A 14252-nucleotide genomic window follows, 5' to 3' on the forward strand; every position below is an offset into this window, starting at 1 on the left:
TGGAGGTTCATGTACACGATGAACAGACTGACATAGTTCTACATATTTAGTTTACATTCCAGCTTAGTAGTATGAGGAAAATAAAGTTAGCTTGTTAAAATACTTTATTTGTTTCTGTATTTTACCAAACTAATTCATCTGCCAAATTTGCTTGTTACATAGACAGGCATGCCAGAATTATAGAAGACAACATAATGCAGCAGATGTTATTTATTATCATCCAAGGTTACACTGTTAATGTGATATCTGATTTCATGTCATTTAGGTTGTCTCCACGTGTGTGATAGAAGATGGTGTCTGTCTACTCCTTAGAGTATGGGATGGAACAGTTCCTAACTAGTAAACAGTCTTTGTTTCTTACTGGCTCAGTCTGTCTATCTGTCTTTCTGTCTGTCTGTTACTTGTATACCTACAAATATTTGAAAAATCTATGAATTTGCTTTACAAAACAGTCTGAATATGTAGTTTATTGGAAATTATTGACATCTAACTTATTTTCTTCTGATCAGCAGTGGTAGTGTTATCAACTCTGTGTTAAAGTTTGTGTGCAAGCTCTTAGCTCCAAACATCCAGTAAGAATTGGATGCAACTTCTATACTGAATATGTAGGAAGTGAAGATTGCTTTTTTCCCTCAGAATAAATCCAACCACACAGAGGGTTCAGGCAGAATGTTGTTATACAATTATTACATTTTGCTGATCGAATTCCATGTGCATTGTTATACAACCAGCATTGGCTCATGGATCATAAACACTTTATGAGACTCTTGTCAGAAATTAAGAAAGAACTAAAGGGCAACTTTTATAAATATTTTCCACCTATCTTCAGTTTTTGTCAAACAGTGAGAAATGGAGTACATTTATTGTAAGCTTTTGTCGAAACAGTGAGAAACAGAGTACATTTATAAGCTTTTGTCCAAACAGTGAGAAATGGAGTTCATTTATAAGCTTTTGTCCAAACAGTGAGAAATGGAGTACATTTATAAGCTTTTGTCAGAACAGTGAGATATTGAGTACATTTAATTTATAAGCTTTTGTCCAAACAGTGAAACATGGAGTACATTTATAAGCTTTTTCTGAATTGTGAGAAATGGAGTACATTTAATTTATAAGCTTTTGTCCAGACAGTGAAAAATGGAGTACATTTATAAGCTTTTGTCCAAACAGTGAGAAATGGAGTACATTTATAAGCTTTTGTCCAAACAATAAGAAATGGAGTACATTTATAAGAAGCAGAGTGAGACTAACTCTATTGATAATCAGAAGGAAATAATCGAAGTGACACTGTGATAAAATCTCTGAAAAGTGGGTAATACTTACAATGCTTAAGTTTGTATGATTTATACTGGCTCAAATTGTGATGGGGCATTTAGTACAGTAAAGCGCATGTGATTTTGTCATTTCTCTATGGTGTGGATGAAGATACTGTAGAAAGGATTTTGAAAAGATTCCTCTACAGTGTGTCCTGATGGAATTCTCAAGGCTTCTTTTGGAGAACAGCTATGCGCACCACACTTTCTCACAGAGTTGCACATCCAACAATTATGGTGGAGTGGTAGTGGTGCAGTTTAATGTTTATGACCTCAGCAAGCTTGTGTCAAAGAGTTTCCTTGATAGAAATAGAGCACAATGTGAGTTATCAACATCATTACCCTTGTAAATAAAGGAAATATTTGTATTCTTCCAAATCAAATTTTAGATAACATCTACGTAATGTAATGACAGACTTTATTAATACTGTATATTAAGTAAAGCATCTAATTTTTCATGGCTTTTATTGAATGAAAGTCCTAAGTTATCAAAACCTTAGACAATATATCAGTAATATGTTACCTGTCACTGTTGTGTAGCTTACTTTTTTTGGGATTGAAATCGCCTTCATCCATATATTAAAAATTCCAAATATTCCATTAGATGGAAAGTTCATAACTGCAATCAACACAGATCCGACCTGTTGGACATAGTGGCCTGTGCACAGTAGCCATCATCCTTTTTTGGACAGATTTTGATATTTGTTCAATTAAAAAATGTTTTTAGAAACATTGCCCTTTTCTTATGTCAAGAATCTATTGTGGCATCAGAATATGTTTTTCGATATTCCAAGAGTGTTTATACCTTCAGTCCATTGGCATTGTTTACTTGAGCACAGTATTACCTGTTTCATGAGTTTTAAGTGGCATTTTGTTGTCCTGTTTTATTAGCAGTCCATTGCATACTTGAGCACAGTATTACCTGTCTTATGAGTTTTAGGTGGCATTTTATAGTCCTGTTTTATCAGTAGTCCATTGTATATTTGAGCACAGTATTACCTATCTTATGAGTTTTAGGTGGCATTTGTTGTCCTGTTTTATCAGCAGTCCATTGCATACTTGAGTACAGTATTACCTGTTTCATGAGTTTTAGGTGGCATTTGTTGTCCTGTTTTATCAGCAGTCCATTGCATACTTGAGCACAGTATTACCTGTTTCATGAGTTTTAGGTGGCATTTGTTGTCCTGTTTTATAAGCAGTCCATTGCATACTTGAGCACAGTATTACCTGTTTCATGAGTTTTAGGTGGCATTTGTTGTCCTGTTTTATCAGCAGTCCACTGCATACTTGAGCACAGTATTACCTATCTTATGAGTTTTATGTGGCATTTGTTGTCCTGTTTTATCAGCAGTTCATTGCATACTTGAGTACAATATTACCTGTTTCATGAGTTTTAGGTGGCATTTGTTGTCCTGTTTTATCAGCAGTCCATTGCATACTTGAGCACAGTATTACCTATCTTATGAGTTTTAGGTGGCATTTGTTGTCCTGTTTTATCAGCAGTCCATTGTATACTTGAGGACAGTATTACCTGTTTGATGAGTTTTAGGTGGCATTTGTTGTCCTGTTTTATTAGCAGTCCATTGCATACTTGAGCACAGTATTACCTGTTTCATGAGTTTTAGGTGGCATTTTGTTGTCCTGTTTTATAAGCAGTCCATTGTATACTTGAGCACAGTATTACCTGTTTCATGAGTTTTAGGTGGCATTTTGTTGTCCTGTTTTATCAGCAGTCCATTGTATACTTGAGCACAGTATTACCTGTTTCATGAGTTTTAGGTGGCATTTTGTTGTCCTGTTTTATCAGCAGTCCATTGCATACTTGAGCACAGTATTACCTGTCTTATGAGTTTTAGGTGGCATTTGTTGTCCTGTTTTATCAGCAGTCCATTGCATACTTGAGCACAGTATTACCTGTTCCATGAGTTTTAGGTGGCATTTGTTGTCCTGTTTTATCAGCAGTCCATTGCATACTTGAGCACAGTATTACCTGTCTTATGAGTTTTAGGTGGCATTTTGTTGTCCTGTTTTATCAGCAGTCCATTGCATACTTGAGTACAGTATTACCTGTTTCATGAGTTTTAGGTGGCATTTTGTTGTCCTGTTTTATCAGCAGTCCATTGTATACTTTAGCACAGTATTACCTGTTTCATGAGTTTTAGGTGGCATTTGTTGTCCTGTTTTATCAGCAGTCCATTGTATACTTTAGCACAGTATTACCTGTTCCATGAGTTTTAGGTGGCATTTGTTGTCCTGTTTTATCAGCAGTCCATTGCATACTTGAGCACAGTATTACCTGTTTCATGAGTTTTAGGTGGCATTTGTTGTCCTGTTTTATCAGCAGTCCATTGCATACTTGAGCACAGTATTACCTATCTTATGAGTTTTAGGTGGCATTTTGTTGTCCTGTTTTATCAGCAGTCCATTGTATACTTGAAGACAGTATTACCTGTTTCATGAGTTTTAGGTGGCATTTGTTGTCCTGTTTTATTAGCAGTCCATTGTATACTTGAGGACAGTATTACCTGTTTCATGAGTTTTAGGTGGCATTTGTTGTCCTGTTTTATTAGCAGTCCATTGTATACTTGAGCACAGTATTACCTGTTTCATGAGTTTTAGGTGGCATTTGTTGTCCTGTTTTATCAGAAGTCCATTGCATACTTGAGCACAGTATTACCTGTTTCATGAGTTTTAGGTGGCATTTTGTTGTCCTGTTTTATCAGCAGTCCATTGTATACTTGAGCACAGTATTACCTGTTTCATGAGTTTTAGGTGGCATTTTGTTGTCCTGTTTTATCAGCAGTCCATTGTATACTTGAGCACAGTATTACCTGTTTCATGAGTTTTAGGTGGCATTTTGTTGTCCTGTTTTATCAGCAGTCCATTGCATACTTGAGCACAGTATTACCTGTTTAATGAGTTTTAGATGGCATTTGTTGTCCTGTTTTATCAGCAGTCCATTGCATACTTGAGCACAGTATTACCTGTCTTATGAGTTTTAGGTGGCATTTTGTTGTCCTGTTTTATCAGCAGTCCATTGCATACTTGAGCACAGTATTACCTGTTTAATGAGTTTTAGGTGGCATTTGTTGTCCTTTTTTATCAGCAGTCCATTGCATACTTGAGCACAGTATTACCTGTCTTATGAGTTTTAGGTGGCATTTTGTTGTCCTGTTTTATCAGCAGTCCATTGCATACTTGAGTACAGTATTACCTGTTTCATGAGTTTTAGGTGGCATTGTTGTCCTGTTTTATCAGCAGTCCATTGTATACTTTAGCACAGTATTACCTGTTTCATGAGTTTTAGGTGGCATTTGTTGTCCTGTTTTATCAGCAGTCCATTGTATACTTTAGCACAGTATTACCTGTTCCATGAGTTTTAGGTGGCATTTGCTGTCCTGTTTTATCAGCAGTCCATTGTATACTTGAGCACAGTATTACCTGTTTCATGAGTTTTAGGTGGCATTTTGTTGTCCTGTTTTATCAGCAGTCCACTGCATACTTGAGCACAGTATTACCTGTTTCATGAGTTTTAGGTGGCATTTTGTTGTCCTGTTTTATCAGCAGTCCATTGTATACTTGAGCACAGTATTACCTATCTTATGAGTTTTAGGTGGCATTTTGTTGTCCTGTTTTATCAGCAGTCCATTGCATAATTGAACACAGTATTACCTGTTTCATGAGTTTTAGGTGGCATTTTGTTGTCCTGTTTTATCAGCAGTCCATTGCATACTTGAGCACAGTATTACCTGTTTCATGAGTTTTAGGTGGCATTTGTTGTCCTGTTTTATCAGCAGTCCATTGTATACTTGAGCACAGTATTACATGTCTTATGAGTTTTAGGTGGCATTTTGTTGTCCTGTTTTATCAGCAGTCCATTGCATACTTGAGTACAGCATTACCTGTCTAAGGATTTTTAGGTGGCATTTTGTTGTCCTGTTTTATCAGCAGTCCATTGTATACTTGAGCACAGTATTACATGTCTTATGAGTTTTAGGTGGCATTTTGTTGTCCTGTTTTATCAGCAGTCCATTGCATACTTGAGTACAGCATTACCTGTCTAAGGATTTTTAGGTGGCATTTTGTTGTCCTGTTTTATCAGCAGTCCATTGTATACTTGAGCACAGTATTACCTGTTTCATGAGTTTTAGGTGGCATTTGTTGTCCTGTTTTATCAGCAGTCCATTGTATACTTGAGCACAGTATTACCTGTTTCATGAGGGGCCCCGAGTGGTCTAAAGTGCTCTCCGTTACGGATCACTGCCATCTCACCTCTGTCTGCGTGGGTTCGAGTCTCGGATTCGGCCAATGTGGATATGTGAGAAAGCTTGCCAGTAGCTTCTCGAGGGTCGGTGGTTCTTTCCGGGGATTTCCCGGTTTCTTCCTCCACCATTAATACTGGGCGCCATGTATAGCCTATCGCGTGCTGAAAAATGGCGTTAAACCCTACAACAAGAACAACAACCTGTTTCATGAGTTTTAGGTGGCATTTGTTGTCCTGTTTTATCAGCAGTCCATTGCATACTTGAGCACAGTATTACCTGTTTCATGAGTTTTAGGTGGCATTTGTTGTCCTGTTTTATCAGCAGTCCATTGCATACTTGAGCACAGTATTACCTGTCTTATGAGTTTTAGGTGGCATTTTGTCCTGTTTTATTAGCAGTCCAATGTATACTTGAGCACAGTATTACCTATCTTATGAGTTTTAGGTGGTATTTTGTTCTGTTTTATTAGCAGTCCAATGTATACTTGAGCACAGTATTACCTGTTTCATGAGTTTTAGGTGGCTTTTGTTGTCCTGTTTTATCAGCAGTGCCCTTTTACCCTTGCCCTATAGTAATCAGGTCATCCATAATTGTTTCTACTTCATCTAATGGGGGGTGGGGTTCAGACTCTTGGGTAGGTATTGTCTTCCCATTCGTCTCCTATTTGCCTGTGACTTCTATTCTATAAGAAACATAAACAGATTCAAATGTTAATATCTGCAATGACCCACAGTATATAACTACACATCTTTCCTACAAATAGGGAAACTAAATCAGATATTGAATTAACACTAGAGAGAGATTATGGATAGAGAGATCTGGTAGTATTGAGCATCATATAATTTTATACCAAACAAGAAAATATGAACACACAAGCTATAATTGGTGGTTCAAGGAATTTCCGATTCTTTGTCAGAAAATAAAATGTAAAAATGTTTGAGTGCAATTTATTTTCATAGCGAGAGAGAGGGATTAGTCTTCCACATTATTATTCATTTCATCAATAAATTTAATACTGTTTTACTGTGGACCATTAAATCTACTGCTAATTACTGGCTCATAAATGAAGCTGTTAAATGACTCATCAAATCAGATGGCTTTATGTAATATAAATGACACCTTTCCCAAGCTGAAATTGGCATCCATGTTTAATGCTAATAGCTGTCAATAACCTGTAACCATGTGTTAACAAAAGCTACTGTCTTGATTTCTGCAGAACATCCATTCCAGTAAAATCATTGTTTGGAACAGGACATTTAAAGTTCCAAGGTGGGGTGAGGGGCTGTGATTCTTGAAAACGTTTAAGACTTAGTTTTGTTCAGATATGTAATCAAAATAAAGACTGATTCTTCAGTTGGAATCCAGTTGCAAATCTGATGTCTCATTCTTTCAGTAAGTGGCTTTTTTGCATTGGCTATTCAAATGTCAATCAGTAATATCTAATAATAATTTGTGCTGCACAAGACATCCAAGCATGTAATAGTGGTGATTTGCATTTATTTACCCCTGCACATTGAATAAGTGTGGAGGGGATTAACTGCCACACTGTATTGCATGCCAAAACAAAACAAAAAATTTAGTGAGCCATATCCCCACATCCCCCTTAGGTAAGATTTTGCAATTGACCATTTTCAGAAACATATTTTGTTACAGGGTCATAGAATATTGTATGTAGGGTCATAGAATATTGTATGTAGATGCCTTTGGGTGAGTTTACTAAATGTCCACCAAAACTAGGTTTGTAAAGTCACAACTTAGTAAGTTCAATCAAGTTTTATGTTAAGGTTTGTTTCTATAAGCATTTTGGAGTGCAAAATCATGCAGCTTTGTAGACGTGTTTTCGTGAAGCAACTCTCACCAGAAGTATGTTACCATAACCTATATTGGGGCCTCGAGTGGCCGAGTGGTCTAAAACGCTCTCCGTTACGGACCACTGCCATCTCACCTCTGTCTGCACTGGTTCGAGTCTCGGATTCAGCTAATGTGGGTATGTGAGAAAGCTTGCTAGTAGCTTCTCGTGGGTCGGTGGTTCTTTCTGGGGTTTTCCCGTGTTCTTCCTCCACCATTAATGCTGGCCGCCATGTATAGTCTATCATGTGCTGAAAAATGGCGTTAAACCCAACAACAACAACAACATAACCTATATTTCCTACCACAGTGACTTTTAAAAAATTGCATCTATGCCAGTTTCTGAACATTGTACACACCTTGCTGTGAAAAGTAGATCACTGTTGTGAGCCTTCATGCTCGATTAGCATATTTCTTGTTCATCTTTTGGACATCTTTCTATTGTCTAATTTTATAAACCTCATAAAGTGAAGCCTATTACCATAATTCTTATCATTTAAAATTGTAGATGAAAAAAATAATTATTTGTTTCAGAATATTAACAATTGTATTTAAAAAAATAATTATTATCTCAGAGAAAAGAACACATGTGAAAAATAAAGGGATGAGACCCATTCAAGGTCTGCATGACACACATTACTTGCCAACCTAGTAGTATTAATGTACCAAATAATCATGGTTTTTGTCTCATTTTGGTTTCAACTCATGAATCTAATTGTAATTTTAAAAAATAACACTCTAAAATACCTTTGTTGTTAATAGTGAGAGAAATATAAAGAGATGGATGAAACAATAACATTGTGCTGATGTGTAAAATCGCGTGTATTCAGGGTGTATTTCTTTGAAGCTGTAATGGTGTGTTATGTTGGCAATGTGATACAGATAGTTGAAGTTACAAAGGCTAGTATTGTTGCGTACATTTTGTCTAAAAAAATACATTTACATTTAATTTATTGTATACATTACTTGTGTTTGCATTTTTGTTTGACCTGATCATATGTACTTTTTCAGTCCAGTTCGAGTGATTGATACAGAGAAGGAGGACTGCCGAGTTCATAGTATAGCTGGGCTACATAGGAGGGCTGTAGGTTATTTGTATGATGTATGTCTCTTTGATGACCACTTTGAAGCTGGTAGTCAAATCAAGGTAAGGATCAGGACAAATTATAATGAACTGCAGTATGCAGTGTTATGTTCCTTCTTCATAAGTAAATGTATTGTTAGTAGCTAATTCAGTTTGCTTTATCATTTTAAATGGAGCACATGGAGATTGTAAAATATTAGGGTCAAGGCAGAGTTTGTGTACCATGATTAGAAATGTGTTTGTTGTTGTTGTTCTAGGGTTTAACGCCATTTTTCAGCACAAGATAGGCTATACATGGCGGCCAGTATAACTGGTGGAGGAAGAACCCTGGAAAACCCAGGGAAGAACCACTGACCCATGAGAAACTACTGGCAGGCTTTCCCACATACCCATGCTAGCCAAGTCTTGGACTCGAACACATGCAGACAGAGGTGAGATGGCAGTGATCCGGAATGGTGAGCGCTTTAGACCATTCGGCCACTCGTGGCCCCTTCAGAAATGTATAATAAGCATTTTAAAGCAAATAACCCAGCTTGTACAGATTATCACTACTTAGAAATTTTAATGAGTTTTCAGTGTGTGTGTGTGTGTGTTACCATTATGTTAAAAATTGGTGAAGTCAATGAACCATCTTGTATTCAGCAGGGAATATCAAAACTAATGATGGTTGTTTTTCAAGTATTTGTGACTAGACCTCCTTTACACAGCTCTTATGCAATATGTATAATATTTTAATGGAAACTGAAATGCAGTGTGCACATATTAATTGTAAGGTATTCAGTGCTGTCTACAAGGATGCATTGATTGATAGCCATATTGCACATATTTAAATACAGTAGTCCCCCTCTTGAACACCCCCCCCAGCATCAACCTGCTTCTTACAGCCAGAATCCTTTGGCACCAATGATTTTGTATTCAAAAGTACCCCTCAAGAATGGCCACCCCACTAACACAACATATAAGTACAAAAATGTAAAATGTTCCCGTCACGAGTGGCCGCTTTTTTCTCTCAAATGTATCCAGAACCAAAAATTCATATTTTGATGTAAGGTAAGTAATCAGATTATCTCTATTGTCCGTACAAGTCTCCCAATATCAAGTTTTCATTACTGACGGAAGTGTTGACTAAAGTACATGTAACAGTAAGATTAATATTATATCATTGTTTATAAAAGCCGACTTTTACTGGAAATGAGCTTGACAGTGTAATAATAGAGTCTTAGGTTTCACACATCTGTCAAGTTCTTCTCTTTGACAATGACAACCAGGCATAATTGTCAAGATCATAACAGGGTCAGCATTGGCTAAAAATAGATTTTGTGCATTAACACGCACACTCACAGACAAATTAACCTTGACCTTGAACAAAACAGGATACCAGACAAAGACTGAAAAATCACATGACAACACATTATTATTTCCTTTATGAAGAAGGCATTTCATCCACTCCACAAAGGCTTCATCTGCATAATTAAATCACATACAGTTAGCAACATTCGAATAAATCATTACCAAATATTAACATGTCATCACATAAACAAAGACATATTATTTTAGAAGAAAGTAGGTTTTTCTACTTAACAACATCAGTAGAGGTGGGAAGAGGGGACATGTTGAACAGTTTTAAAACAATTTTATGTTAAAAAGACTCGAATAAACAACATTATAACTGATAAGGAGGTTATTCAGCAGCAGTGGGAAATGGAAAGAGAATTATGTATGTACCAAGATTTAAATGACGTTTTTGAATGGTTTTGCAATGTGCATGACAACAGTACCCACTCACATATCATGCTTATGCCAAAAATAAGAACTGTTAATGTGTATTCAGTTGAAGTAAGTCTATTATTATAACAAGAAGAACCTGTTAATAATTGGGCATTAGAACTTTTCTTTTCTGTCAGTTTGACTCGGATTAAGAAGATAAATCAAAGCTTTCTCATCCCCTCCACTCCAATTTTTGTTGCTTTAGTAAGGTTACAATGAGCATAGATATTAACATAAATAATAGATTTAACACCTTCAGATGTATGAAGAGTGTGTAACATTTGTATTCTGTGATCTCTGTTCTTGTTAGATGTTGTTTTGATGTCTTTAAAGCATCAGCTTTAAACACTATTTCCAACTGAACATATGTGCACTAAATTTTTAGTTGTATATACCATATTTTGTTTTTATAGCCTGGCCAGTATGTGAAGCTGTATAATCTTCATGCAGCTGAATACAGAAACCTGGAGATCCGTAGTGAGCTATCTGCACTTCCAGTAGTAGAGCTGATTCTTCATCGTGGAGGTTCCTTTGGAAGGAGAATTGCCATTCTAGATGAACAGAGCGAAGACGGTCACAAGTTAAGGAGGCATTTAGCAGATATTTCACCAGAGGTGTCTTCAGACTCTCTTAGAAAACTGAGCTCTGCTGGTTCACCAAACTTGGTCAGCAGAGACAATAGGACTGCAGATGCTGGCCATGCTCAGCCACATGGAGGTCAAGTACATGTGAGTAGTGCTATTGATATCAACCAGCCCTCTACATCTGGTGTAACAGTAAAACAGTTAAGATCAAATGATTCAAAAGTTTGTAATGTGAAATACGTAAATGACTCCAAAAATATAGATGCAAGAAATGATGGCCACTCAAATAATAGTGACAGGTGTGACTCAAATGAAGAGCATGTTTCAAAAAGACAGCAATCAAACATCTCAGAAGAACTGTTCTCCGACTCCAGAGAAAGTAGAAGAAATAGTGATGAATTGCAACCAGTTAGACAGACAAGTGTAGAGGGGAGTAAGACAGAGGGAAGTGTTCAGTCATTGGATGACACAAGGTGCATGCGTCAAACAGCCACTGGTAAAACACACAGTTATGTTTTGAAATTTGCATTTATGTACATATACAGAGAGATGGCAACTGTGATCATAACTCCACACCTACACAGTCATGTGCTGTAATACAACAAAACCACCATGTATTAAGAAATTTCCATATGCTGTTGTTTAGTGACTTGCTTTGAAGTAAAATTTATGAAAAGTAAACCTTTCAAAACATTAAGACAAAAACAGGTCTTGTAAGATGGTGCCAATATTTAAAATTAAACATGCAGAATAAATTTTGACTCAGATCTCATGTACTCTCCAAGGTAGTCTGAAAGGTGATGATGTGTGAAACTTTATATAAGGTATGCTACAAGGCAAAGTTTGAAGAGTGATGCAGTGTGAGACTTGATAAGAGGTATGCTATGAGGCAAAGTCTGCAGGGTTATGTTGTGTGAGACTTGATAAAAGGTATGCTACAAGGCAGATTTTAAGAGTGATGTAGTCTGAGACTTGATATGAGGTATGCTACAAGGCAAAGTTTGCAAGATTATGTTGTGTGAGACTTGATATGAGGTGTGCTACAAGGCAGGTTCTAAGACTGATTTAGTTTGAGCCTTGATATGAAGAACTTCTACAAGGCAAAGTCTGAATAGTGATGTTGTGAGACTTGATATGAGGTATGCTACAAGGCAAAGTCTGAAGTGATGTAGTGTGAGACTTGATGTGAGGTATGCTACAAGGCAAAGTCTGAATGTGATGTAGTGTGAGTCTTGATTTGAGGTATGCTACAAGGCAAAGTCTAGAGAGTAATATAGTGTGAAAAGAGTTCTAGCTGCATTTTTATTAGTGGTAAATCAACTCTACAAGATCCACTATTCTTGATTGAAATCCTGTAAATGGTTATGACTGATTAAAAACTTTTGAAATAGATAATGTTCATTTATACATGAAATATATCCAAGTGCTATTAAAGCCACATTTATTGTTCCATGTTAAGGTATGAATTGTTATAATTATGGAATGTGGGTTATGAAGTCATTTTGTTACAGTAGTTTCAGTTGACTAAGAAGGTATATATCCAAGTTGAATTATATTGCTATATATCTACTTCTGTACACACCATAGGGTTTCTATTCTGGCATGCTTTTTATGAAACCATTGTTTATGTTAATCTGCATATTAAAAAAAATAATTAAAAATCTCATATAACATGATTTTTAGTGGATTTAAATTTACAGTGTCTGCATTTAGGAAATTTCTGTAATGGCTTTAGTCATCAGACATTAAGCATGTAAGATTGACTTCAAATATGATATACATGTATGCTCAGTAGAAATGTATACATGTATGCTAATTAGAAATGTGTACATATATGATGAATAGAAATGTATAGATGTATGCTGGGAATTGCCTTTCTGCCCATTGAACTAGCTATCAGTTTCTTCCGTGCAGTCTACCGAATCCAGTCTTAACCTGCTTGGGTATGCAAGCCCTGACTCACCGAGGGTTTAAGACCCATTGGCTACCCTCACTGGTTTAGCCTGCCAGTAAAAGCAGTTTACTGCGGTAAGGCTTCTGAACATGTTACAGCTTCTTGGAGGCACAGGTGAGAGCTGAGAGCGTGTGGGGACCAAAGGGCAGTATGGTGATTCCCAGCAACGTGCTGTGAAGTGCATAGAGTAGGACAAGGCATGTAGGTAGTCCTGGTCATCCACTGCATCCAATTTCCTCACCAGCAATCTTGACTTTGTCTTGCCACTGGATCCAGATGGTCTTGGATGAGAGAGTAAGGTCAATGACATGCAACTGTTCCTCACTTTTAACCAAGTCAATGCACAAGACACATGGTCATCCTTCTTCCCAAAGTCCTGTGGTAACAGATGAACAATGAGGTATGGGTACACTAGCAGCCATATTCGCAAATCTGCTCATAGGCAGCTCAGGCCATATAGTTGTTCTTCACTGACACAGAGCAGCATTGGATGTCAGCAGCCCCTGAGTGACTGATCAGCCCTTTTTAGGATTCACATTGCTCACCTACATGGCATGCAGAAGGGGATAGAAAAGGTGCCTTAAAAATTGCCTGCTTCATCCTTCCCTAACCAGCTAACTGCAGCTGGAGAGGACCCTACATCAGAGGTGGAAACACTACAAATAAAGAGATGAAAATCGTTCCTCTCACCCTCGGCACATGGAACATGCACACACTTTTGGACAGAAGTGATGCTGCCAGACCTCAAAGGAGAGCTAGCCAGATATAACTTCAATATTGCAGCCTTGAGTGAAACCTGCCTTTCAGGAGTGGGTGAACTTTGTGAAAGGGGCACTGGTTACACCTTCTTTTGGAGTGGAAGAGGAAGTGAGGAGCACCGTGAGGCTGGAGTAGGCTTTGCAGTGAAGACAGTATTTATTAACAAGCTAGCTGGACTTTCAAAGAGTGTGAATGACAGGCTTATGACCATGAAACTTCCTCTGTCAAATGGAAGAAAGCATGTCATGATTATCAGAGCCTACTCTCCAGCCATAGCCAATCCAGATGAAACAAAAGACAAATTTTATGAAGAACTCCTGTCTGTCATAACCTCTGTTCCCAAATCTGACAAGCTCGTCGTCCTTGGTGACCTCAATGCAAGTATTGGCTCTGACAACATCTCCTGGGAAGGGGTCATTGGAGAGTATGGCATTGGCTGCTGCAGCATCAGTGGTCTTCTGTTGCTTCAGACCTGTGCAGAGCATGAACTGCTCATCACCAACACCGTATTCTGCCTCTCTACATGCAACAGGATGACATGGATGCATCCCCGATCTAAGCACTGGCATCTCATTGACTATATGATAGTCAGGAAAAGGGACAGGCAGGATATATGAGTAACCAAAGTCCATGTATGGTGCAGAATGTTGGACTGACCGCCACCTTGTTGTCTCCAAGTTA

The 14252-nt window shown here is 37.4% G+C and overlaps 1 protein-coding gene across 1 annotated transcript in view; it reads left to right on the plus strand.

The window, feature by feature from the left end:
- LOC149789000 (protection of telomeres protein 1-like) overlaps nt 1–14252 on the plus strand; it is a 58365-nt gene that overhangs the window by 21975 nt on the left and 22138 nt on the right. The window contains exons 7-9 of the mRNA XM_089975157.1: nt 266–339; nt 8435–8570; nt 10688–11354. Coding sequence (XP_089831283.1) covers nt 266–339; nt 8435–8570; nt 10688–11354 — 877 coding nt within the window. The remainder of the gene's footprint in view (nt 1–265; nt 340–8434; nt 8571–10687; nt 11355–14252) is intronic.

The sequence above is a fragment of the Sinohyriopsis cumingii genome, chromosome 11 (genome assembly GCF_028554795.1).
Source record: "Sinohyriopsis cumingii isolate HCF-2022 chromosome 11, ASM2855479v2, whole genome shotgun sequence".
In the NCBI taxonomy this organism is placed as follows: Eukaryota; Metazoa; Mollusca; class Bivalvia; order Unionida; family Unionidae; genus Sinohyriopsis; species Sinohyriopsis cumingii.